The sequence below is a fragment of the Liolophura sinensis genome, chromosome 9 (assembly GCF_032854445.1).
Source record: "Liolophura sinensis isolate JHLJ2023 chromosome 9, CUHK_Ljap_v2, whole genome shotgun sequence".
NCBI lineage: Eukaryota > Metazoa > Mollusca > Polyplacophora > Chitonida > Chitonidae > Liolophura > Liolophura sinensis.
Window position 1 is genome coordinate 25683755 of NC_088303.1, and position 27131 is coordinate 25710885.

The 27131-nt window shown below is 40.0% G+C and overlaps 1 protein-coding gene across 1 annotated transcript; it reads right to left on the reverse strand.

Annotated features, from left to right (window-relative positions):
• Positions 1-289: 289 nt before the first annotated feature.
• On the reverse strand, positions 290-27131 carry LOC135475148 (acid-sensing ion channel 4-B-like). The gene is made up of 10 exons (XM_064754914.1): positions 26719-27131; positions 17687-17854; positions 16693-16851; positions 15065-15177; positions 10646-10827; positions 9561-9714; positions 8264-8320; positions 5250-6771; positions 3858-3949; positions 290-2667 (listed from the first exon to the last, which is right to left on the reverse strand). The coding sequence occupies exons 1-10, from the start codon at positions 26955-26957 to the stop codon at positions 2522-2524; spliced, it is 2832 nt and encodes a 943-aa protein (XP_064610984.1). The 5' UTR covers positions 26958-27131; the 3' UTR covers positions 290-2521.

A 27131-nucleotide genomic window follows, 5' to 3' on the forward strand; every position in this document is an offset into this window, starting at 1 on the left:
ATAGGAAGCCAGCATGGGCTGGACTTAAACTCACAGCAATCCCATTAATCAGAATCTCCTGGTTCAAGGTGATGACGTCAAGCAGTTCTGATCAGTTGATTACCACAGGGTCTGCGCTTACACGTCTTCCTATTTTACACGGTAATCAAAGTCAACGACGAAAAACAATAATGGCATCATTATGAAATGGAGTCAGTCTCATATTTTGGCATTTAATATTACATACACAACAACGAATTATTATGAAATAAAAGCGTTGAGCAAAATCTTTTTTTTTTTTGATATTTAAATGTCCTAAAGTAGAAGATCTTAAACAAGGGTAATATATAGAATTTTGCAAAACTATATCCTAGCCCGAACAACAAGTTTGTACAGATTTCTGTTTGTTGAGTGAAAATGCTCGATCGTCTGCACACGGTTGAATATTTCATGATACAGTTATCGGTTGCTCGACTGGCAGAAAAGACTTAAACGCACAAATTTATATGCATTCTTTAGTTATTTGAAGGGATGTTGCTTCTCAGAGTGGAGTTTTTCGAAACATAAACTGAGATATATGTCTGTGGGCCGTTCTACAAAGCTGTCACAACGCCATCTCAAGCGCATTTACCATGGTTACGTGTATCTCTTCACTGTATGTTGTCATGGAAATTGCGCCAGTTGCAGTTTGCGACTGCTTTGTAGAACGGGTCCCAGATTCCTTGCTAACAGATTTGATTTTTGTGACCTTATTTGCGTATAAGAAACTGGAGAAGTTCAAATCACCTAACTACCAAGCGTACAACGAGCGCTCTCCCTCCCGCACCAGTGTACAAGCAATAGAGAGCACGTGCTTAAAGAAAGCGGCGGCCTGTGACGGAGCTATAAAGTTAGGTTTTGCACTACCAGCAAACCGATATAAATATAACACTAACCGGGGCCAAAGCGTTCCACATGTTTATGTAATCTATGTGTAAGGTAAAATAAGTGGGGCAGCTTTCCACTTTAAATATACGCCGCCAAGCTTATGTTAGTTATTTAAATATGGAAGCGTTCTTGGCTGTGTCCAAATATCAAAATCATCACAGCTAACGATTTTAGGTACGTAACATAAGCGGCATTGCTTTCCATTTTAGTAGTTGAATATTCAACTTAGCTATTTGCCTAAACCAGGAGGTTTCTCAGAGACACAGTGAAGTTAGGAGGTTTCCTTCTCCGATCTGATCATAACACCAACTTGAATGCTAATTAGACAATTTTGAATATGGCATAAAACTTTAGTGGAATAAATAGACAATCCCATGCTGTATGATACAATGTGCCTATAACACAACGATATATCCCGGCTCACATGGGCGTACTACTGATTATTCACTTTGGCTAATTCATCGCCATTCAAGGTGGCTGGGTGATACTGTTTCTGTTGTTATGTCATACTAAACCCAGCACAGGATTAAAACATTTTGACTTTGGTATCTGTAAAACGAATTACATAAGGTGTCTTCAGCTATATGTTTCCTGGACGTCCTTGTGATCGACACTTCCATTTTGAGCGGTATTTCCTTTAAGCCCAGTTTCCACCAAACACGTACTTTACCCAAACAGGCGCAAACCACATAGTTATTTATTCTCTGTGATGTAATGGTTGATGGCTACTGACGTATAGTTGCATTTCATCCCCAGATTACTGCATTGACGTATTGCTCGTCTTCTGGTAACCACTGAAGTAGGTAATCTGAAGAAGGTAGTCACCAGTGACGTATCGTTCTAATTTTCTCCTCTTGGCCACTGAAGAAGCTAATCACCAGTGGCGTATCGTTACATTTTGTCCTCTTGTCCCATGAAGAAGATAGTGATCAGCGACGTATCGTTCCATTTTTCTCCTTGCGGCCACTGAAGAAGGTAGTCAGTGGTGACGTACCCGTCCATTCTTCCCCTGGTGGCAAGTGAAAGTAGTCACCAGTGACGTATCGTTCCATTTTTTCTCCTCTTGGCCACTGAAAATAGTAGTCACCAATGACGTAACGTTCCATTTTTTCTCCCTGTGAGCACTGAAGCAGGTATATGTATCTCAAGGTCCCCAGGTGGCCACTAAATCTGACACTAGTTGCGGTCATATCGATGAATGTAACTTACTCGAAAGAGTCCTTTCGTTATCAAGGCAAGCATTCATTCGTTCATTCATTCATACATTATCAAAATGTGGTGGACGTCCGACAAAAAATATGACACCAGTTCCTGCTGCACTCCACTCACTATCAGGATAACCCAGCTCCAAGTGAGAGACCGATTCCTAAATTCAACCATCACGACTTGAATTTACCTCGGAGGAACTTAACTCGCGTGACAGTAAGTATCATCGAGAGCTGCAGATCTGGTAAAATCCCGCCAGGCGACTTCGGGGAACAATGTAGTGAAAATGATGTGATAATGACAGGAAGGTATATTTGCCACTGGAATGTAAATATAGAGTTGGGATCAGTGTCTGGTGCATGGATAGCCATCTCTTCCGTTAGGAGGGTTTTCATCGTGAGGAATCGAATCAAACTTTGTCCGGTTTCTGACTGTGTGTCTTTTTCCGAGAGTTTAAACAAGTCAACACTGACTGGTTCACGAATAGGTCGATTATCTCGAAAATGGTTAGAGCACTAGCGCCAATGAAAAGCCCCATAGAACCTCCTATATCACCTGAAATAGGAAGAAGTCGATTGGGTTTATCCATTAATGCATGCTGACACCATGGGTGATATTTCCACTCGATCATAAATGATAGAATTGTCACAAATTGATATAGACATGAGTTCGTCAGCACACAATGCCACTTGCCGCAAAGTTCAGACCAAGTCTGACTTAACAGTAAGACACCTTTGCGTTTCTCGGGCTTCTCGTGTGCTTCATAACTCTGTCATAAACATGTGTAACGTGATAGTTAGAAGATATCATAAAGGTAAGTTTAACACGAGAGGAACAGGAAATCAGGAATTTTGTAATTTACAGTAATTAACACACATGCAAGACATCAACGATGGAACACCCCCTCTTGTAAGTACGATTTACATGTATCCAGAACTTGAGCTCAGTAAATGCAGTACTTTTTAAGATACCACTCTTAACATTGTTCTTTTTTACAACAACATTATTCTTTTTTATGGGACACCGATGCTCGGGGTATGACATAAATTAATCCTGTGCAATGAACAGACGAACTAATAAAAGTGACTACACACATTTGGGGACGTAAAGGAATCCCAAATGTCGTAACCAACATGCTACACATAAAAAAAAAATCACCACACAGCACGGTGTGATTATCACACGGTTCTAAACGGAATAATCTCCGCACGGCATGACAAGAAAACTGGAGGCACTTCACAGCAGCTGCACGGCACTACGCAGCAGCAGAACGGTGTTGTGTGGATGCTACACCGTTCTGTGTGGCTCAGAACCGCACAGAACTAAGTAGGAGTCACACGGTACCGTTTTACTGCAATTTTAGTAGAGAGCGATACTTTATCGAGTATGACTGTCACAATGTCGGTGGAGAGCGACACTGTATGGAGTATGACTGTCACACTGTCGGTGGAGCCCGACATTGTATCGAGTATGACTGTCACACTGTCGGTGGAGAGCGACACTGTATCGTGTATAACTGTCACACTGTCGGTGGAGAATGGCACTGTATCGAGTATGACTGTCAGACTGTAAGTGGAGAGCGTCACTGCATCGAGTATGGCTGTCACACTGTCGGTGAAGAGCAGCACTGTATCGAGAGTCACACTGTCGTTGTAAGTCATATTGTATATTATTACATTCTGTTCGATGCGGCAAAAAGTGTGTATATAATTCCTATTTAAGTCGTCAAAGTGCTCAATACTTACATAGCAGTGGGAATAATCCATAACCTTCTTGCTGAGTAATTTGTTCGTAGCTGAGCTCACTGTAATACATGTTCAAGAAAACAAAATTGTCCCTGAAAGATAAAAATAAAAACAGCGTCATTAAAAGCAAGGATTCTCTAAATATAAGCCTCGGATATAGTATAGGCCAATGTGGAATAAAGAGCAAAAGAATCAACAAATATGACAATGGAATTGACCGGACGAGTGATCTTTCTGTGGAAGATTGCAGAGAGATAAAATGAGCTTATTGACAAAGGACCTGAAACGGTAAGGCGGAAAATCGGCCCCCGGGAGGTACGATAAGAAAGTGCAAATTTCAAAATCACAGCACAGTTTTGTAAATTTCGGAATCAGAAGTATAAAACTTGGTCGAAGTACTCACAAAAGTCGTAATGCCATAAACGAGACGGTTGCTTAGTAATAACCCTCAAAAAATGCACTCTCGATCAACACCAATTTTCCGTTCAAACGAGGCAGTGTGTTTTTAATTTACAGTATGAAGATCAACGTTAACCAGAAAATTATCTTTACTGAAACCTTCATGTGTGTATTTCTACGTGCTGCCAAGGTTTCGTTATGGTTAACGTTTGTCGTCATATGTGAAACATACATATCGTGATGAGTTTTGTCATATTTTAACAAGTTTAAACTTTGCATTTCTGCCATGGTCCATCAGGCATCCTCCACGAGTATGTCAGCAGCTCACAGCTACACTCAGTTTCGCTACTACAGGTCCACAGTATCTTGCACTGGGGCCGATTACCCGCCTTACCATACTGTGTACATACGTTTTTCTTTGACATAACAAAATTTACTGAGAGGAAAATTGGATAACGAAGATTTGTAAAAGTGGGCCTTTAGCAGTGGTGTATATCCCGCATCTAATTCAGTGACATTACCAAGACTATGTCCAAAGCAGAAGACAAAAAACACACAACGAAGCAGTCAGATCATTGTAACCATAGATTTCCACAACACTCCACAGGACGGGGAAAATGAAAGAAAATGAAACAATGCAGTCGTGGATTGTAAAGATAAAAAAATCTGTTCAAAGAAGACTAGGTTAAAGACATTGCTATTATGTCAAGGGGCCTCCGTGGCTCGGTTGGTTAGCGCGCTAGCGCAGCGTAATGACCCACGAGTCTCTCACCAAAGCGGTCCCTGTGAGTTCAAGTCCAGCCCATGCTGGCTTCCTCTCCGGCAGTACGTGGGGAAGGTCTTCCAGCTATCTGCGGATGGTCGTGGGTTTCCCCCGGGCTGTGCCCCACCATAATGCTGGCCGCCGTGGTATAAGTGAAATATTCTTGACTACGGCGTAAAACACAAATCAAATAAATAAAATAAATATTATGTTTTGTTATATATTCGTACCTCAAGAAATTGGCATCCAGAGTTGTTGTTTTCTTGAAGTCCTCTGCCTCGTCCATTATATCATACAGGGCTTTTAAGAAAATCCGACCCCGATTTTGTATGATGTCACGAAGGTCGCCAAAGTTCTGCTCACTCTTGAGTCGAAGTTCTTGTAGGAAAAGCAGCCTGTTTTTGTCCTGTAAAAACTCAGTCATGTTTTTGTATTCATAGTACGGAATAGAATCCTCGTCATCCAAAATGTTTGTCCAAATAAGTCGAAATCCGTCGGAGAGTTCTAGCCAATCGTCGAATATGTTCTGGCCACGTGACCGGACCTCCTGCAGGAAGACTTTCATAGTGTTGATGCCTGAGTGGATGCCTGATGAGGTCAAAGCCATACTCACCTCCAGTTTGGAGATTGTCTTGTTTGACAAATAATGTTGAGCTTTGTCACAACCATACGACAAATTCTGAAGAATCGTACCCTGGACGTCAGCTAGAGATTCGTTCAAACTCTCCACACTGCTTTCCATATCACTGAAAACTTTATCGATCCTGGATTTGATTTCCACAAATCTTTCTTGGCGTTTTTGCATCTCTTCTGCAGCCCAGTCGATGGATTCAAAATATAAATTGGCCTTGTTGTGATAATACGTTTTAGACCATTTATGGTAATACTGAGTCAGATTTCTCACTACAGTGTCATTTAACTGGCCTGTATGGTAAGTCTCATCAGCTAGGTCTTTGTAAGACAGGATGACGCCCACAAGGGTTTCTAAATCTCTGATTATACGCATCCCATAGTTCCGAGCGTTCCAGTTACGTCTGAGGGCAAAGTTGAGGAGTGCTTTTGGGACGACGTAATTATTCGTGACACGCGGTTGACTAAACTTATATCTGAAAATTGGTGTGCCGTTCTGAAAGGAGTCGATGAGCGTGGTTAGGTTTTCAATACCGCGTCGTGCCAGTTCTGCTTGTACCTCTAATTTGTCTCTCAGCTGCAGGTGTATCGCCTTTCTGAAGTCCGTATTCTCAAGCGAACTGTTTGCCAGAGTGCGGAGGTTCATCTCTATGATGAGTGCAGTGGCCTGAAATCCGTCCGCTACATACCCCAAAGTCCGTTCCTCCATGGCATCACGGCCGCGAAGGAAATTCTTCTGGAGCATAAAATTTTGATACTTGTAAATATAGAACTTTTTTCCCCAGATGTCATTTATCTTTTGTTTTTCACTGGATATTTTTTCGGACAGGTATTTCAACTTTTCGGGAATGTCAGTCATCAACAAGTCCTGTACCCTTTGGAATTTTCCCAATACGTTGTCTACAAGGCGTTTGAAGTTTCTGAATTTGCTTTCTTCATATCTGTGCGTGATCTCTTTGGCAGCCATAAATTTTTCTCCCAGGCTCTCTGAGTTGATTTTGACAAGTAGCTTATCGATGACGAAGTTGGAAATTGTAGCATAGGATAGTGTTGGCTGGTACACCATATAGTCGCACGCTACGGGACATTCACATTGACGACTCTCTTCAGAGCGAAATTTCCCTGGGAAAAATATTTTAAAAAAAATAAACTAATAAAGCAATAGGAAATAACTGACCGAGCCTTGTTTTGGAAATATACACTCATTTACACATCTGGAACAACCATCCCTTATGATAAATCTGACAAGTCGCTACACTTGAAATTATTAAGAATTTCGGTGTGTATGACCCGTTTGAAGTAAGCAGCCCATCGGCACATAATGGCAGGTTCAAATCAAAGCGTGAACGGAGAAGAGGTGTCGAAGTCTTCGTTGGTCAAATATTGTTCAAAATGATTGTTTGTTTATTTGATTTGTGTTTTACGCCGTACTCAAGAATGTTTCACTCACACGACAGTGCACCTGTTCAAAATGAACTTATCAGGCAAAAAACTAACTGTGAACGTGGAGAGACTGACTATAAGTACTTTCATGTAGGTGAAACAAGGAGATAAGGTGGAAAAGGACTGGTAGGGTAAGGCGGAGAATCGGCCCCAGAGAGGTAAGGAAGTACAAATTTCAAAATCCCAGCACAATTCTGTAAATTTCGGAATCAGAAGTATAAAACTTGATCGAAGCACTCATGAAAGCTATAGTGCCATAAAAGAGATGGTTGCCTGGTAATAACCAAAAATGCTCTATCGATCAAAAACACCAATTTTTCTTTCAGTTCATCAGTATGATGATCAGCGTAAACGAGAAAAAATATCTATACTGACACCTTCTTGTGTGTGTTTCTACGCCCTGTCAAAGTTTCGCTTTGGTTAACGTTTGTCTTCATATGTAAACCATAAACTTCATCATGTGATCAGTTTTGTCAAATGTTAGCAAGTTTAAAATCTGTAACTCTGCCCTGGTCTGGTCGCTGCGGAAAACAGGTTGTATATCGGGAGAGAGTTCGAATCGTTGCGGCTCTCTGCTTTTTTTCTTTGGAAGCCTTCTTGCATTAAATAAATGTTATCATGAACTTGAACGGATAAGCTATGGTATTACGTAGCATTTGGCAACTACAGCGACATCATAAGTGAATCATGGTTGAGAGCACACGTGGTCCTCTAGCTATCATTAACATTAACATGTTATGCGTAGCGGAAGTATAAGGCTGAAAGTTACATTTGTTATATATATATATTTAATTGACTGGTGCATAACTGCGCGCTCAAGAACTTTTCAGAACGTAACATTTGTTAAGTAACGCGTTGAAGTCAAATTGATGTATTTATTTGATTCGTGTTTTACGTCGTACTCAAGAATATTTCTCTCAAACGAAGGTGGCCAGCATTATGGTGAAAGGACCCGGACAAAGGCCTGGGAAAATCCACAACAATCAGAAGGTTTGCTGACAGACCTTCCCATGAATAAATAAATAAATGCGCTAAGAACATAACAGTTACATGAAGCTAGTCCAGGTGTATCTTTATCTGTTATATCTACATGTATCTGTAAGAATTACTTTTGTAACGCTAACACATTCGCCCTACGAAATAATCTGCTTATAGACAGGATGATACTTACTCACTGCTGGTAACAAGCAGTCGTATTTCTGCTGTAAAGTACACACCGGTGGATAACCTGGACAAAAACATTATGTAAATAGGTTAATGCTCGGTTGAAAAAAACATTAATAGTTTGTATGTATGTATGCTTCGGGTTTCAAGTCTCACTTGATGTGACATTCAACATGCCTTCTAGGTGACGACCAACTCGTGATATCGGGCCTGTGTGACATTTAACATACTCTCTAAATGAGGGCCAACTCATGATATCGGATGCATGTGACATTCAACACACCCTCCAAGTAAGGATCAACTCACGATATTGGGTGAATGTGACATTCAACATACTCTCAAAGTGAGAACTAACTCATGATATCGGGTGTATGTGACATTCAACATGCCCTCTAAGTGACGACCAACTCATGACATCGGGTGTATGTGACATTCAACATGCCCTCTAAGTGACGACCAACTCATGACATCGGGTGTATGTGACATTCAACATGCCCTCTAAGTGACGACCAACTCGTGATATCGGACCTGTGTGACACACATATCGTGAGGATCAACTCACGATATAGGTATATGTGACATTCAACATGCCCTCTAAGTGATAACCAACTCGTGATATCGGGTGTATGTGACATTTAACACACCCTCCAAGTGAGAATCAACTCATGATATCGGGTGCATGTGACATTCAACATACCCTCTGAGTGAGGACCAACTCATGATATCGGGTGCATGTGACAATCAACATAGCCTCTAACTGAGGATCAACTCATGATATTGAATGTATATGACATTCAACACACCCCCCAAGTGAGGATCAAATCAATTCAACATAGCCTCTGAGTCAGGACCAACCCATGATATCGGATGCATGTAACATTCAACCTTTTCTCTAAGTTGGATCAACTCATGATATTGGATGCGTGTGACATTCAACCTTTCCTCCAAGTGAGGATCAACTCATGATATCGGGTGCATGTGACATTCAACACACCCTCCAAATGAGGATCAACTCACGATATTTGGTGAATGTGACATTCACCATACCTCTAAGTGAGGATCAACTCATGATATCGGATGCATGTGACATTCAACATACCCTCTAAGTGAGGATCAACTCATGACATTGAATGCATGTGACATTTACCACACCCTCTAAGTGAGGATCAACATATGATGTCGGGTGAATGTGACATTCACCATACCCTCTATGTGAGGATTAAATTATAAAATCAGGTGTGTGTGGCGGACAACTCATTAAGCATGCAAGGGCCAATTTTACCTGCTCCAAAGGGTGGACTTACCGTTTATCTGAGGCATGTAGATGTCCCGACATCCACACTGCTTTTCCAAGTCCCTCGTTAAACAATCGAGCTTACAGTTCGCGGACGAGTAGAAATCAAAATATCGTAACGGCGTTTCTCCACATTCACCATACGGCGGCTCCAGATTCTGAACCTTGATTGGAAGGGGTTAAAAAGCAGTCGCTGATTATCAAGGGTCGGAATGTGTCTATGCTTGGAATGTTTTCTCACGCAAAATTTGACCTAAAACTGTAAGCTACCTTATTTAAAAAGAAAAGATAACAAATAATATAACCTTAGTTAATTCCAAAGAGGAGTGGAAAGATACATACGTGATCACAGCCATTTTTTCTGACGTTCTTGGTTATGCAACTTTTAATTATGAATTCGTGGGAGGCAATGGGTTGCGCCATGTTAGAGGGAAATACAGGAAACACACTGTGGCGTCACTCGTACCACAAGCACATATAGTTTACAAGCAAAACAGGATTCCGGCGACGTCAGCGGAAACAAGCTCTGAAATAACTCATTCCTGAATGGTTAAAAATGATAATATGGCGGCCTTTCGATTTTGTCGATGTGCACGTTTCAGCTCACTTTGAGCTCCCATATCTCCGTTATACTAAATTACAAAAAGATATACGCCTTGTAAACTTTATAGATGCATATACACATTTGGTCTGGCGTTGTCTTTTCTTTTAATATTTGCTACACATTTCGATTTGAAACTAAGTCTTGGCGTGAGATGTAAATTGGAATGAGCTGATTACAGCTTTGCAGTGCTTTATTTGGAGAGAGTTATGCCTTCTTTCCGTACAAATTACAGGGCTTTCATGACCTCTTACCTTTTAACGGCCCAGCTGGAAAGCAGATTGTTCTTTCAAATTGTAATTCTTCTTGCAGCATTACACAGTTAATCACTCAAGGCCCATAAAAATTAGCAGTGAGATGTTGAAACCATTATTATTCGCAAAACATCTATGAACGTTGCAGAATGCTGTCTCTATATCCAGCCAGTGAAACGAATCACTAAAAGGGTTCAATCCAAGAATTATGACAGTGATCGGGACATCGTCTATACTTACAACAAGCAGACTGTTGCCCACAAACGAATGGGATCCTGATGGTATGGCGAATCCGAGCTCTCCGACCAGAGGTGTGTCCTGCTTATCATGCATGAAGATCTTCACCCCTGCAGCTCCGTGTGGACCAGGCATGTATTCGTACTGTTCGATGTTTAACGTCAATTGTAAGCCGTTCTCAGCACCTACCAATCACAGTTTTGTTCTTAAAATGGCGTCACAGGATATCTCACCCAATGAAAACATTAGGTTTATTTTTATTCGTATTTTATAAACATCGTTTTCGTCCAACAAAGCCCATTTACCATGACCATGCCAGTGTAAGTCAGTGTAAGATATTGGAGGGATATTTTATATTTAATAATAAAACTGATTCTCGAGATGACCAACAAGCATTGATCATGCAGTGAGGTCTCGTGTTCAAATCCAGCTCTCGCTTACTCGGTTGCGGCTATACAACAGAAAGCTCGCCATGTTCCTCGTGTCTCGAGTCTTCCACACATTATCATCACAATCGTCATAAAAATTTAATTCTTCACTTCAATGTTATAGCATAAATAATATAAATATTATTACGCGCACACGCCGCCTTCATTGGGGCGGAAAATGTTTGTTTACTGTGATAAGTTTAAAAAGCGTAATTATCACGTCAACAGACAAAGTGTAGGTAAATGTAGTCCAGTTGGTAGAGACGTCATAAAGTCGTCACGCATGTTGAACACTATACAGATTTGCTCGTCAAAATCCATACATCATCTCGCTGTTTCAATTCATGGATCCTTCTAGCACCATATTCAGTTCAGTTTTTGATTTCCTTGAAAATTTCCTCTTAACCCGTTAACTTTCAAGGCTGACACATCTCGGGACATTTAGGGATTATTACCGATTTAGTTTGAAGTTTTCGTGACATCAGAAGCTCGTCTGTATTGTAGGCTAACCATTTGCTTCGGGAGTTTCTGTGCAATCCAAGTGTGCAATGTATTGGCCTGGGTACATCTGAGATCTGTTTTCATTCTTCCCAGCTTAGCTTTCACAAACGCACATCTGTACTCTTCCATTCACTAGCCCGGAATTACTTTTTTAGTACAATGTCCTCAAAATATCACAGCTGTACGCCATAAAATATGTTTTCTTTGGTCCTACTTCATGTCACCTAGTTATTCAGGAATGATAATATCGCCATGTTCGATGCGAGTGGGTCGCATTCGGCATTGTACGGGAAAAGATAAACTCGACGAATGTTTGGAATGAAACCTAGAAGATTATGTACCATTAAAAGAGCGAATGACAACATGGAAATCTTAACAATAAGTTTTACTTTAATAATAATCAAGAATTATGAGCAATTATTATTTCAAAACAAAAAGGATGACCTTAACTTTCGGAGGAGCAACTGCGCCTACCCCAGCAACGGAGACACGTGTTTCAAAAATTGCGATTTACAAATGCAGAACAAATGAGTTCTAATGGCTGCGTCGCTTATTCTTGTGTTAATTACGACGTAATGATCTGTATTATTTCCGCATAATGCATAATTACTTTAAGACCACGTGAAACCTGTTTTCGTCGAGTACAGCTTTGGCACTTTGAGGAGAGCTCAGGCATCAAGACCATTTCCAGGTTTGTGACTGCAATGATTCAGAGCGATTCATATGAAATCTAAGCTGGGAACATTGCCAACCGATCCTAGAGCTAGGGCCTGAGCTGGTGTGCCTTTCGATTGTTCGCTAAGGATAGCTGAACCAGTGGAATTAATCTACACGGATATGTCCACATAGGAATACGTAAGTGGCTACTTCTAGCCATGGATGTCAGCTGCGGAAATGTCGACATTCCGTTAGTGTTAATTCCAGTGGCTCTGGTGGCAATAAGCGGTCGGCATGCAATGATCGCAGGGCAATTTAGAAAGCCTTGTTTGACGTTCACTGGAAACCTTTTGCTTTCTGTTAATATGTTATACACACACCTAGCTCTCACTACGGGTGAAAATCTTGGTGTAACACGAGGGAAAGTTCGCCAGTTACTTTCTGTTGGCGGGCGTTCAATGATCAACTAAAAAAACTAATTAGTCTACCCGTGGAGTTGAATCTAACAGCCTTCGATCCTTTTCATTTAACAAGAGGTATATTGATGATCTACTTGCGTTAAATAACCCCCATATTGCTGAAGCGGTGAAGGAAATCCGCCTTCATTGGATTTAAAGGAGACAACACATAGTCCTGATGGTACATCTTATTTGAATATATCTGTACAAAGACGAACAAGGTCTCCTTTCACGCCGCCTTTACGACAAACGGGATAATTTCGATTTTGATATTGTAAATTATCTTTATTTGGATAGCAATGTACCTAAGGGTCCTGCTTATGGCTTATACATATCTCACCTTGTAACATTTATCAGATCTTGCGTAAATTGTGATGACTTTAATCTGCGTCACAAGTTGTTAGTTCAAAAACTAGTTTGTCAAGGATACTCCATCAAACGACTTCATTCTAAGTTTCATAGATGGCACTGCTTGCCGAGTGTAACCGCCTATCTTGTAGACAGCTTTTATACAGACCAGCATGTAATGTGCAACATCACAGATGGCGCCTCATGTAGTATGAGATCCTTACATATTAACGGGAAAGACCTAATCGTCCGTTACGTTGGTATCACAATATGTTCGGTTAAGGCCTGTAACGCTCGTCATTTTCGAACCGTATCTAATACCGCTTAACCCGGGGCTAGGGGCCGTAAAGACAGCCATGCTAATTACATCTGAATGATGCCTTTATGAACAGTTGCAATCAAAGCGCGACTGAGATTCCTTGTTTAATGTAATTTGACCTGGAACTCATTCATGGACTACGAATTTGAACTTTGATATGGAATTCATGCCTGGAATATCAACTGTCTGCCCGGCATCATTGAAAACTGATGACCGCTTCTCTCTTGTGTGTTACCGGTTTTATTTCCTATTTGTATATTTTCTTACATACCTTTGTCTTTGGGAGCTAGTGTTAAACGTTGTTTTGGAAATGGATCTTGCGATTATCGGCTTGGAACGCCCTTTACGGACTACGAATGGTATACGAAAGTCGGACATGACGCTCATATATATATTGCTTATGCTTACGAAGTTGTGCAGATGACTCGTCAACAAACGTATAAATCTGACCTAGATGGATAGGTTAGCAAACCTTTGGTGTTGACTAATTTTAAAGAGACAGATGTGGTTAGAATGCCAGCAAAAATGACCTAAAGTGACCACTTATCTAGCATACCTAGAGCAGTTTGTTAACATACGTCTGAAGTTGACGTTAACAGACTGGTTAGCATACCTCTGAAGTTGACGTTAACAGGCTGGTTAGCATAAGTGCGAAGTTGACATTGGGAGAGTATTTAGCATACCTAGAAACACTGATTAGCATACAAGCGGAGAAAACCTTGAACAACTGGGTAGCATACAAACGGAGACAACCTTGAACAACTGGTTAGCATACATGTAGAGTTGACATAGGGAGACTATTTAGCATACCTAGAGACACTGGTTAGCATACAAGCGGAGAAAGCCTTGAACAACTGGTTAGCATACAAGCGGAGAAAACCTTGAACAACTGGTTAGCATACAAGCGGAGAAAACCTTGAACAACTGGTAAGCATACAAGCGGAGAAAACCTTGAACAACTGGTTAGCATACAAACGGAGATAACCTTGAACAACTGGTTAGCATACATGTGGAGTTGACATAGGGAGACTTTTTAGCATACCTAGAAACACTGGTTAGCATAAAAGCGGAGAAAACCTTGAACAACTGGTTAGCATACAAGCGGAGAAAACCTTGAACAACTGGTTAGCATACAAGCGGAGAAAACCTTGAACAACTGGTTAGCATACAAGCGGAGAAAATCTTGAACAACTGGTTAGCATACAAGCGGAGAAAACCTTGGGCAACTGGTTAGCATACAAGCGGAGAAAACCTTGAACAACTGGTTAGCATACAAGCGGAGAAAACCTTGAACAACTGGGTAGCATACAAACGGAGATAACCTTGAACAACTGGTTGGCATACATGTGGAGTTGACATAGGGAGACTATTTAGCATACCTAGAAACACTGGTTAGCATACAAGCGGAGAAAACCTTGAACAACTGGTTAGCATACAAGTGGAGAAAACCTTGAACAACTGGTTAGCATACAAGCGGAGAAAACCTTGGGCAACTGGTTAGCATACAAGCGGAGAAAACATTGAACAACTGGTTAGCATACATGAGGATTTGACATAAGGAGACTATTTAGCATACCTAATATTGCTGGCTAGCGTACATGCGGAGATAAGCTTGACCAACTCATTACCATACCAGCGGACATGTCTACAGAGATTGTTTGGCATATCTATAGAGACTCGTTAGCATGTCTATTTAGGCTCGTTAACTTACCCGCGGAGTTAACGTTGAGAGAGCCGTCCCCTTCCAGAGTGTAACATACTCCGTGGTCCGTGAGGATCGTCGTGAAGTTGGCAGCCGAACAGGGTGTGCCGTCCCACATACACCTAATTATACAGGTAGATGGGGTGGAGACATTGATTAATAATCAGGGCTGCTTGCACAGAGGGATCGTAGGCCTAAGTTGGTTGTAAATGACTAAGATCTCCATCGTAGCCATGGCTTACAGTCGACACCCTCTTGCACGAAAGGATTGTAAGCCACGGCAGTTGAAACTTACAATCAGAATTTACAATCGGGTTGACCCTGTTTGTAAATGTTTACAGTCGTCCGAAAATTAAGGTTAAATACAAATACTTGCAACAAATAGTCTGTTGATTAGTACTTTTCAACGCGGTTTGCGAAGATGCGCAGTGATATTGTCAAAAAACAAGAGGCAGACATTTTTTCACATGTTGTAGTCGATAGCTGCTGAATCACTATGATGAAGAACTCTTTTGAAAATGAAGGTAAGAAAATATATTGTGTGCACACATTGTCCATTTACACAGGTACCAGTAAAATGTTGCCTGTAATCGAGATTGTAACTTACGAAAATTACAATCGCCTTACAATCCCTTTGTGCAAGCGACGTACATTAGTTTTACAGTCAACTGTAGGGTCTACAATCGCTTGCAGCTGCAATCTCCTTGTACATGCAGGTCCTGCATGTGTAACCCTAAATGTGAATGTTAACACAAACTTGTGCATTGTACATGGTGTCCCAGAAGTCGTGCACCATCCTGATTTTCATTTTTTTTCTTCTGTGTTTCAGATTTGATACTGATTTTAAATGTTTTTTCTCTCTTCCAGAGTTAATTATGGCTTATAAACTAAAAGTACAAGAAAGAGTTGAGTTGGTTTTTATGTTTGGAAGAGATGGGGCAACACACCGCTCTGTGGCTCAAGCATTCAGCCTCAACCTGTATGGTGCGCGACTTCTGGGACCCCCTGTATAAAACGACACTACATCCAGAATAGATCAACTTCCTAATAACCTCTTCCTTCTGACACAGGAGTTGTTTTCATGATCATATAATATATAATGAAGAAGGCTCAAAGGAGGCTAATTCGTACGGAGCCGTGAAAGTGACATGGCTATTAAAAATGTAAACAGAAAAAAATAACAACTCGTAAAATTGAGAGAGTGAAAAAGGTTGGCACAAAAACGATAAAATAAACTTCGAAACTGTCGTGGATTTCTTTTTTCAGCTCTAGCGGGGACTCCTTCTCATACCAGAGTCGTATAGGTGTACTAACTTATCGTCGCTCTGTTGTTGCGCTATAATGGACACGCGGGTGATAGAGCCTATGATATTTTCTGTTTTCCTATGCGACATAGAAAGTTATTTTGTCGCTTTTGTTTGTCCTGGTCTAAAGGTAACCATGTCTCTGACTAAAAAGCGAGGTAATATCACTATCGAACGCAGCTGGGTTGAAAATTCGCACGAAAATCAATATGGAGGTCCTTTCCTCATGTAAATATCCCACATCGTATGCGCGTTTCGGAAGTGACGTCATTATGAATAAGGCGATAAAATAATAAATAATAAAATAGTTGGACATTATGATGAATCACTTACTGGACAATGAGATCTTCTTTCTTGTGAGCTGCACCTACAAACAGATCACCGAGGGAGATATCCTCGGCCATGTACTGGCTCAAGTTGAGGGAGGCCGTGTCCTCTGTGTACAGACTCTCGATGAGGCGATACCGTCCATCGCTTGCTGCGGCTGTCGCTCTGAAAAGGAAATTTGAACAGGTTAAGTGAGTTGAATAAAGACCTGTTATACAACAGTTACTTGTGAAACTTGCAGCAGCTTGGATATTTGTCTAACTCAATACTTAGATTATTTATTTACACAATGATAGAACTTTACGTCATGTATATTATATACACACCAACGAATACGTATACATAACGATATCGCCATTTGAAATGTATTCAATGCACAGTATGTTGCCACTTATATTTGCTGCAAAGAGATTTTTATGCGTATCATTGCACCTCAAAAGGCTGCATTGCCCACTGTTGATTAACGTTTATATACGACCGAAAAGTTGGTCACTGATTAAATAATGCCTTGCAAATTAAATACTTAAAAAATATACTTTCTCGCAAAGGTGTCTGTCACAAAGCCTTTACTGACAGAAGTACTGATTAATATAGCAGTATCGTTTGAACATACTGCAGGAGATTAAATATTTACCAGACCGAACACGAAGAAGGTTATTCAGCGTGTCAAATCGTGCTAATACTGACAATGGAATTCGGTGAAATTTGAAATTGCGTGAAACATGACACGATGTAAGACGAGCCGAATTCTTTAGACAAAGAGAATTAGACCCTATACACCATGGTGACAGTAGATTTGTTTATTGTTCTTTGCTCATAACGACTGTTTACCATTACCAAACATGTGAGTCAGTCCTTTCATCAAATGAATGTTGGTTCAACTGTATGTCAAGCACACAGGCTACCGATATGCCATATATGACGTATTATGTTTCTTTTCCAGTTTCTGAGTTATTGATACAAGCATCGTTAGCAAATAGCACCACGTGAAACAGCAAACCTGAATGAGTTCTGATTGCAAACAGTGACAGCTGGGAAGTTCAAACTCCTGTTAAAGTTGACCTCCACATTAACATTCACTGGCCATGAGTAATAGAAGATGATCCGATCAATGATCTGGTAGCACATGATTCCTGTCCCGCATAACAGCAATGCGAACCAAAGCAATCTACAAGAAGAAACACAATGTAAATAGCGACACAGGTTTAGGTCAGAAAGGAATGAATGGATGAATGCTACGGGTTTAATGTCGTACCTAGCCATGTTTCAGTCATATTTATTTTTTTTTTTTTTTTTAATTTATTTATCTGATTGGTGTTTTACGCCGTACTCAAGAATATTTCACTTATACGACGGCGGCCACCATTATGGTGGGAGGAAACCGAGCAGAGCCCGGGGAAAACCCCCGCGCCAACCAACTGAGCCACGGAGGCACCTTCAGTCATATGAAAAGGAGTCATTAGGTGTGTGTATATATACTGTGTCTTTTGTGGCAGGGCTCGTCCATACCACTGAAGTATCATGCCGAAGACACCAGACATGCCCCCCCCCCCCCCCAAGTCACATAATACTGACACCCGGCCAACCAGCCCTTTTTCTTTGCTCTAACCTCTCAGTGCTGAGCGCCAAGCGAGGCAGCAAGAAAGTAACATTTTTAAAGTATGGAATGATCCGACCCGGGTTTGATCCAGGGTCTGCCGACTTCGGAGCGGACGCTCTAAGGTCAGAAAGGACGTAACTTACCAGGGGTATAAACTTTGGGTTCTTCGACACGAAATTTGTTAATCGTCTTGCTCTTAACTGTTAATGAGGTTCCAAAGTTCAATAGTTTGTCAGAGGACAGTAGTTCAAATAAATAAATGAATAAATAAACAAATAAATAAATACACGTGGTACTACGGGGTTCCCACATCCATAAAACTGCAATAAATCTCGTCATTTCGACATTTTAAACGGACAATAATTTTCTTTCGCGCCCTTCTGCAAGCTTCATTTTTGAAAAACATTTATTGGTGCAGAGTTGAAAGTAAAATTATTATATTCCATCTCCTTACTGCGACATTATTTCAAGTTTCATCTCGAGCCAAATTTTGCTGCATCTTATAAACACAGCTAAATGGATGCAGAAATGGATGAAGTTTTGAGTCAAATGCAATAACATGCAGAACGGCTCCTCAGATGAGCGTCGTATGTTCCTATGTTCCTATGATCCATCTGGTGTTTTCACCTTACTTAAGCAAAGCAGCACTATATTAAAAGCAAATGATTTGTGCTGGAATTACCCATAAATGTAAATTTACATGTGTACATTATTATATTTTTATAAGGCTACATGTACATTGGATACATAATACATCCATTAATATCACTAACCATATTTACACATATTGATATAGGTACTGTTTCACAGAACAACACTAACGCTCTCGGTGGTAAACAGAACTTATTCAATCGAACAACTATTAGCACTGCTTGAAGTCACCATAAGCCTTGGGTTAAACACTGTTACCAGGGAAATAAACTGGAAAATAATATAGCTGATGTAACTGTCCGATACTTCAATACTTCATTAGGCTTGTCACCCACATAGTGGTGAAACATTATTTTGTTTCCTAGACTTGGCATGTAGGCTGAGAAATAATTCATTTTTGGGTCTTTAGGGGTTTTTTTCATCATGTGTTTCACAGCCTATCAGACAAGTGGCCCGTGGGATACATGTTACAATTACTCCTAGACATATACAGAGACATGTGGTAGTTCAATTTTCTCGTTACTGTAAACACATATCCGCTAACTAATGTCCCTCAAAGTTGTGTGTACTCTGCATTGAACACATTTCGTTATGAATTTAGTTTCAGAATAAATACACTAACACTGTATTGTGTCGCTACAATTATTCAAAGGAAGCAAGGATTAATTAACTAGTTAGACTGCTACACACACGGCATCCCCACTGACCCCATCCAACCGTCCAATCCATCTACTCAAACATCCCCACTGAACGCATCTTACCGTTCAATCCATGCACTCATACATCCCCAATGAACCCATCCAACCGTCCAATCCATCTACTCAAACATCCCCACTGAACCCATCCAATCGTCCAATCCATGCACTCAAACATCCCCATTGAACCCATCCAACCGTCCAATCCATGTACTCAAACATCCCCATTGAACTCATCCAACCGTCCAATCCACGTACTCAAACATCCACACTGAACCCATTCAACCGTCCACTCCATGCACTCAAATATCATCACTGATCTCATCTAACCGTCAAAACCATGTATTTAAATCAGCCCCACTGAACTCACCCAACTGCCCAATTTATGTACTCAAACATCCCCACTGAACCCATCCAATCGTCCAATCCATGCACTCAAACATCCCCATTGAACCAATCCAACCGTCCGATCCATGTACTAACACATCCACACTGATCTCATCTAACCGTCCAATCCATGCACTCAAACACCATAACTGATCTCATGCAACCATCCATGCAATCCACGTACATATCATCACTACTCAACAATTACATCCGCCCAATCCAATATAAAGGTTGTAACTATTTTTTCTAGAACATAAGCTTTCAGCTGTATATATGTAACAGCCTTTGTCAGATCACATCTGACGATGGCTATTACATACAGTTACATGACTGAAAAGCTTAGGTTCTACAAGAAATAGTTAGTCTTAAAGGGACTACTTTCACATATTTATTTATTGAATGTTAAAATCTCTCTGCTCAGATCATTTGCACAAACACAGTTTCTATGAACTCATTATTGCACACATGTATTTACACCCTTACAAACTTTATGTTCATATAATATTATACTCTCAAAGAGAGTTTTTAATATACAGTTTCTTGTTGTAGTTCAAGCAATAGTTCCTGTCATTTTAAGTCATGCAAACACTGTACATTAAAGTGAACATAAAGCCTGTCATTATATATACATAGAGAAAATGTTATCACACAGTTATCACAGGAAATGATGTAAAAAATTCTATAAAGTTTTGAAAGCCGAGAAGATGAAATTTAGTGTTGGTGATATGGCACTGACAGACAATTCACTCCGTGTAGCCATATCACTCCTGAAAGCGGCACGAGATAATTGGCTGTCACGTCAAAAAACCTCGATTGTCAGTGTGGTTTCTTGTAGAGGATAGACAGATATTGATGCAATAAATTGGATAAACTGAAGCTTTTTGAACCACACATGTATGAGCAGGGAACTGAGAGCGGCTGTCCGTGAAGTCTGTACAACCAGCTATGCCAAATGTGTACGCCCATGAAGGACGAGGACGAACAGCATCACTAAAACAAACATCTGCCCTTTGAACACGGAACATAGGTGATACTCTTCGGTTGGGTATCAGGTGTTTTTATTTGTATTTTCTCATTGTCGGATTGTTTAATACCGATATTCTTGAGTACGGCGTAAACCACCGATCAAATAAATAAATTTAATACCGATAGTACGGGAGAGCTGCTAGGTTTTGTGACGTCACTCTAGATAGCTATAACATGGCAAAATGGCCTCACCAAATGAGTGGATAGGTACGATTATTTGCTCGTTATTTTGTTACCGGCCCCGATAGTACAATCGGTAGAGCGTCTGCTTCGGGAGCGGTAGATCCAGGGTCAATCAGTGGTTGAGTCAAACATAAGACTTTAAGCGAGGAAGTTGTAACTTCCTAGCTTGGCGTTCAGCATGCAACGACTGTTTGACCCGTATCAGTATAATGGCTCGGGCGGGCGCCTTACTTGCCTTTGGTAAGGGGTCTCTGTGAAGCAGCACTATATAAAAGAGCGGTGGAAATCCGTCCCGCAACAAGGAGACACATTACATGCACTCTAAGGACTCCTTCGTCGTCATATGACTAAAAAGATGTTAAGTACAACGTTAAAGCCCAAGCACTCACTCACTCACTCACTTTATTTGTTACTAAGCGGTGTAGAATTTTTAAATAGTTTTAGAAAATTTCTGTAATAACACTTTATTGATTAATTAAGCTTATGTTCACTTAAACGTTATGAAAGACTCCATCGCCGACCTTCCAGCCATCAATTATGTATAATGGCGTAACAGCCAGCATTTTATTACGTAACCTCAGTGAGAAAGTTCATTCTAGTGTAAATACATTGCGCCTAATTCTCATTTGATGAAATAATTGCGAGAGCGGAATTTCACACGTGAAACTGTTTTATAAGGATTTTGATGAGCGTATTTGAAATAATTGTCCTTTGTTCAGCGTGAAACACGCTCAGGGGCTGTGATCTCCGTTCCCCAGGGATGTGATGATAAACACATCGCCAAATGCTATTTTGATCAAATTATGATATTTTTAACAAATCGCTTCACGTATCAGCATACACCATGACAACCTTTGTTGCAGTCATTGAATTATTATGGCAGTTAAGTGCATGTGACATTATACTGCGTTTTGTGGACCTGTAGTCTCCAGCTCCCATTAAGCACATCAACCTATACCACTGACAACGTATTCAACACAGCATCAGTCCACATGCAGACCTTCATATGTAGACCAACAAAACTTCCCAGTATGAAACTATGGCGCTAGTTTTGTGAGAGTTCGTGTGAAATACACCAGTAAATAAGTTACGAAAATCAGCCATATCTTACAATATCACAACGCTATGATAGTCGTAACTATATAAAATCAAAAATATAATCGAGTGGGACCTCACAACCGGAAGTGGGCAAATCTCCTTAACCAATGAAGCTAGAGATGCAACTTTATGGCATAATATCATCCCAAGAAAAAGAGAAAATTTTACCTTACCGGAAATGACGTCAGCAAACCGGCAGTAGGACACGTAAAAAAATCGCAGTTTTTACATTTTTCAAAACTGAAACTTCCACATGCTCTAAAGCGCACATGCAATTGCTACGAAGATTAACGCTTTCTAATTAAGTTGGATATAAATCGGTGCATAAAACATTATTCAATTAACCCGAAGTGACTCCGCAAAGACCGGAAATATCATATTTATGATCTATATTTCTATATCTCATTTTAATATTTTCGCTTTAGCCAATGTCACACAAACTGAACTAAAAAAACTACTAAAAAAAAGAACTAAAATTACTTAAAGCACAGCATCAAGAAATATAAAGAAATAAACTTAAATGTAAATTGACAGCACGTTGTAGTTGGGATTATCTTCTATTAAACTAGAATGCATACATGACGATAAGACAAAACAGATATAAAGGCAATCCTCTTTACAACCTCTTTAATGAAATACTGAGAAATGATTTGACGAGACAAATCTATGAGAAACACTGGAATGGCTTGGTAGAAAAATACATGTACCGTATGTTAAGAAATGTAATGTCGTTGGCTATTGGATGCCCTTGGGCTAAATATTTCGTATTTTTGAAGTTTTGAAAATTGATGCCATTTCTAAAGCTTTGAAAATGAATTTTAAAGCTTTGAAACTTATTAAGCTCTGAAAATATTTGTGAAGATTTATAATACGGAATAAATAGCACAGCAGCGACTCAATAATACCGGTAAGTATTGGATAGACCATGTATATATCTAGGCCGGACTCCCAGGCTAGATAATTGCTCAGATTCTCCAGAAAGTGATATCAGATGATGAGGATGTAAATCCCGTAAGAGAAAATAAAACACAGGAAGCAGCCAATATCATGTTACTGGTCACGTCACGGTTGGCTAAACCCAGCCCTGACTGACCAGAACGCTGTGAATGTGATTGATGGCGCTGTCCACATACACCAGCTGTACTCCCCACGAAGGCTGCTCTGTTCATAAGACGAACGAGTCATTCCGAATTAAAAATGAAGAACATATTATGTGGGTCAGTTGTTCAACAATTCTACATGATGTTTGTACAATCCAGCTTGTGTCCATGTATCCAAAGGATTGCAGGAAATCATAGATGTGTCTCAGTAATGATTCTTTTGGTGTCCATCAAGACTATTTATGATGTACTGGTGCCCAGGTTTGGGGTACCAGAGGGTCAGACCTTTCACGGACAAACTTCCCTAACTGCGTCAAGTATATTTACACATACACTTGCTCATGGTTATGATGTGCTATTGTTCTTGATGGAAGATTCCGTTCGTCGTCTATATTTCCCCAAGCATACATATTCGTCGTAAATATTTACATTTTGAAAGCGCATATATGTATTTATGAGAGACGCATATATTGCACCGTTAATATGAAATTATTTAGCTCCGCCGCATGGGTGTGGCATGCAACAACCGTCATGTATTGATTCGAAACCATCCTTTGACCTACTGATGACCAACTTTTGGCCCACTGATGACCAGACTTTGGGATATCAAAGGTGCCACCGTTCGTGGGCTAAGATTGTCCCACCATGGAGTTTAGTTCTAAAATCCCAAAATTGTTTCCTGTATTATTTTTCTTCTCTATCTGATGTGAAGGTTAGTGAATCGATATCATCTCTTCGTACATCAGAAATCAGAATACTCTTCACTAATTCTTCACTTACATCACGGAACATTAAACAGAAGATGGCTCTGATAGTTTCCCTGCGTTAGGTTATGGATTTCTAGTTTGATGAGAAATTGTCGTGCCTGACAGAGAAGTGTGTTTAGCGAAATCTTTTGTTCCTTTGCCAATGATCCGTGGCAACTTTGTGCTTAACAGACGAGAACCTCCTGCCTGGAAGGATTGGTTTAAGAAACGTAAGGAAAAGAGTATCCATCTTAAGCCCAGCGGACAGTGTGGTGATCTCTGTATGGTCAAACCTAACACATGCTTGACTATCTATCAGGTACATGTATTATAACATTTAAAAAAGGATTTGTTTATGTTTAGCTAGACACACAAACGATGATAAGTGGGAGAAATTTGACACTTTCAAAAATAATACAACAAACAATCCAAGCGATATTTACCTATATAGATAGTCAAAATGAAAGACGTCTGAAAGTTGCACCATCTTAAATAAGGTTTATTAGACTTTACATAACGATACGGTCATGAGACACAAAATTCCATTTTTTATGAGTGAAGAATGGGCATACCAGTTGTCTATTTCGTTATTTGTAAATACCCCGCCGCCACATAAGTGAAATATTCGTGTAAAACACCAATCAAATAAATTAATTAATACCCTATTATACTCAGGGTTATTTCATTTGATGGCAGTCGGGTGGATAAACCTTGATAGATCCCACAGAACACCATTGCCTGTCCCCACGCTCCTAAGAAACCCACTAGCTTTAATAGGCTAATACTTGAGGCAACCGGTGAGCGCTGGATTCGAGCTCGTGAACTTATTAGCCAAGGGCCCATCGGGCAATGTATCAACTGAAACTAAAAGCATACCTTTAAAAGATTTAACTTGTTATTTTAGATTATTTCTCTTATCAAATATATGATTCGAAAAAATTATTGTAGACTTTATTAACCAGTTCACCAAGTATTTCTAAACTTTATTAATCTATACTGCAATTCGTTATATATTGGTCATAAAGACCACTTTCAATGTAAACTAAAACATACACGGAACCAAAAGGCGTACATCTTCATCGGCTGCAATTTAAACATATATATTCCATTAATAACCTTAATTTATTCAGCTCCCCCGTGGGTCCTCCGCAGGGTGGAAAGAATAGGATCGACTACCCTAGAGCTCTCAAATGAGGAACCCGTGAAGAGAATATGTTCGTCTTGTTTAAAATATACTTGTAGTCTCGGTGTCGAGTATAACACTTCACTATTATTGAATTCGTTGTGTTTCTAAAATTATTGCTGGAATAAAAACTGTTTTTCAGGTCATTACACATAAGAAGTATTCCAATGTGATTTGCGAATTTTAACTTTGATATATTTTACTTTATGTGAAAAGCGTTTGTTCACTGGTTGCTCTGATTTAGGATGGTATCATCGAAAGATAACTGTGATTCAGGATCATTCGTGTTATTGTACATAAGAAGCATTTTAATATGATTTCGAATTTTAACTATTTTTTTTATCTCAGCTGCTGTGGAAAGCGTTCGTTTAGTTTCATTCCTTCTGCTCGCATCAGAATCGGTGCCTATACTTCATTGTATCTAAAATGTAAATACCTGGATGTAAAGTATTTTCAGATAAAGGGTTTCAGTGGCCTGTCCCTTGATAATGACTTAAATGTTTAGTTTCTCTCGCGTCGTGTACATCACGTTATAGCCTGATGTTAACAAAATTACCCTGACGACTTTGCATCGCGTAAACAGCGACTGGATTCTAAAGGTCTGTGTATTTATTTATTCATAGACTTCTTTACTGAGTTAATCGGTAAACGGTAGTGTGTTTTAGATACTTTGACAGCACCCTGTGAAAATCACGCGACCGAGTAGGGTTTCCACCAGATTCCGGATATAAAGGCTGCGGTGAGCCTTACATGAAGGTCCGTTGACACATGCCATTTCATTGATTACTATTAGACATATGCAGATGTTTTGTTTTTGTATTGCATTAAACGTGTCACCGGTTTTACGACTGGTACACAATGAATCAAGCCTATATTCTTTTGTTTATAGTAACGATTGAATGACCTAGGAATTTTCTTTATATACATTTAAAAGGTAAACTCGACCACAACAGAGAATTTGTAACTTTACACTTAATTTATTTACGGGCGAAAAAAATGAAAATTTACCACAGTAAGAGAACATTCTTAAATGAATAAAACCAGAGCAAAGTGTATACATCTGTAAAAACAATAAGACGCAAGGATGTTGCAGGTAATCACACAGTCTGCATCAAACCTTGAGTGCAATATGTGCACATATTTTCGAGTTATCCAACTTCTTCACATATTCCAACTGTGGAAAGCCTTTGTGCATCCCGTATTTCCCATAATTTGAGAACCCGTCATGCATTCACATATATAAGAACGATTAATGGCTATGTATAGTTTCAGAAGAACATTCCAGGCCCCTGTTGAGTTAGATGTTACCTAATGTGTGGAAAAGATCAAATAACAAATGTGGAATTCTCGTTATTTTGCTTACCTCCGTAGACGAAATGCTCCTGTCAACCAGATGTATCGGAAACCATGTAGTGTCGTGTCTTGAGTGAATTCATGCAAAGCCTTCTTCCAGCCCGTCTCACAACCTCCTTCGTCGCTCTTCTCCTTTGCGTCGTTCACTCTGCACATTCCTCTATATTCGCCTTTCTTCATCGGCGAGAAACTTGTCTCAAACATCACTTTGGGTATGTCGCCGTTGTCGACGACTCGGTTGCCTTCCATGTTGGTGCTGTCCACCTGCTGTCAGCGAAGGTATAAAATCATCCAACTATATTGGGGAACCATGCACCTGCAGTACCGAACGGCATATAATAGAATATATACCCCTTAACGCAAGACGATAAGGGTGAAATACCTGTCCATACAAGTCAGTTCCATTAAAATTACCACCAGCAC

Coding starts and splice junctions, on each gene's coding strand:
- LOC135475148 (XM_064754914.1), bottom strand. CDS start 26,957: ATGGAAGGCAACCGAGTCGTCGACAACGGCGACATACCCAAAGTGATG. Junction 10,828..15,064: donor TCTCAACGTTAACTCCGCGG/GTAAGTTAACGA, acceptor TGTGATTGGTAG/GTGCTGAGAACGGCTTACAA. Junction 6,772..8,263: donor CTGCTTGTTACCAGCAGTGA/GTAAGTATCATC, acceptor TATTTTTCCCAG/GGAAATTTCGCTCTGAAGAG.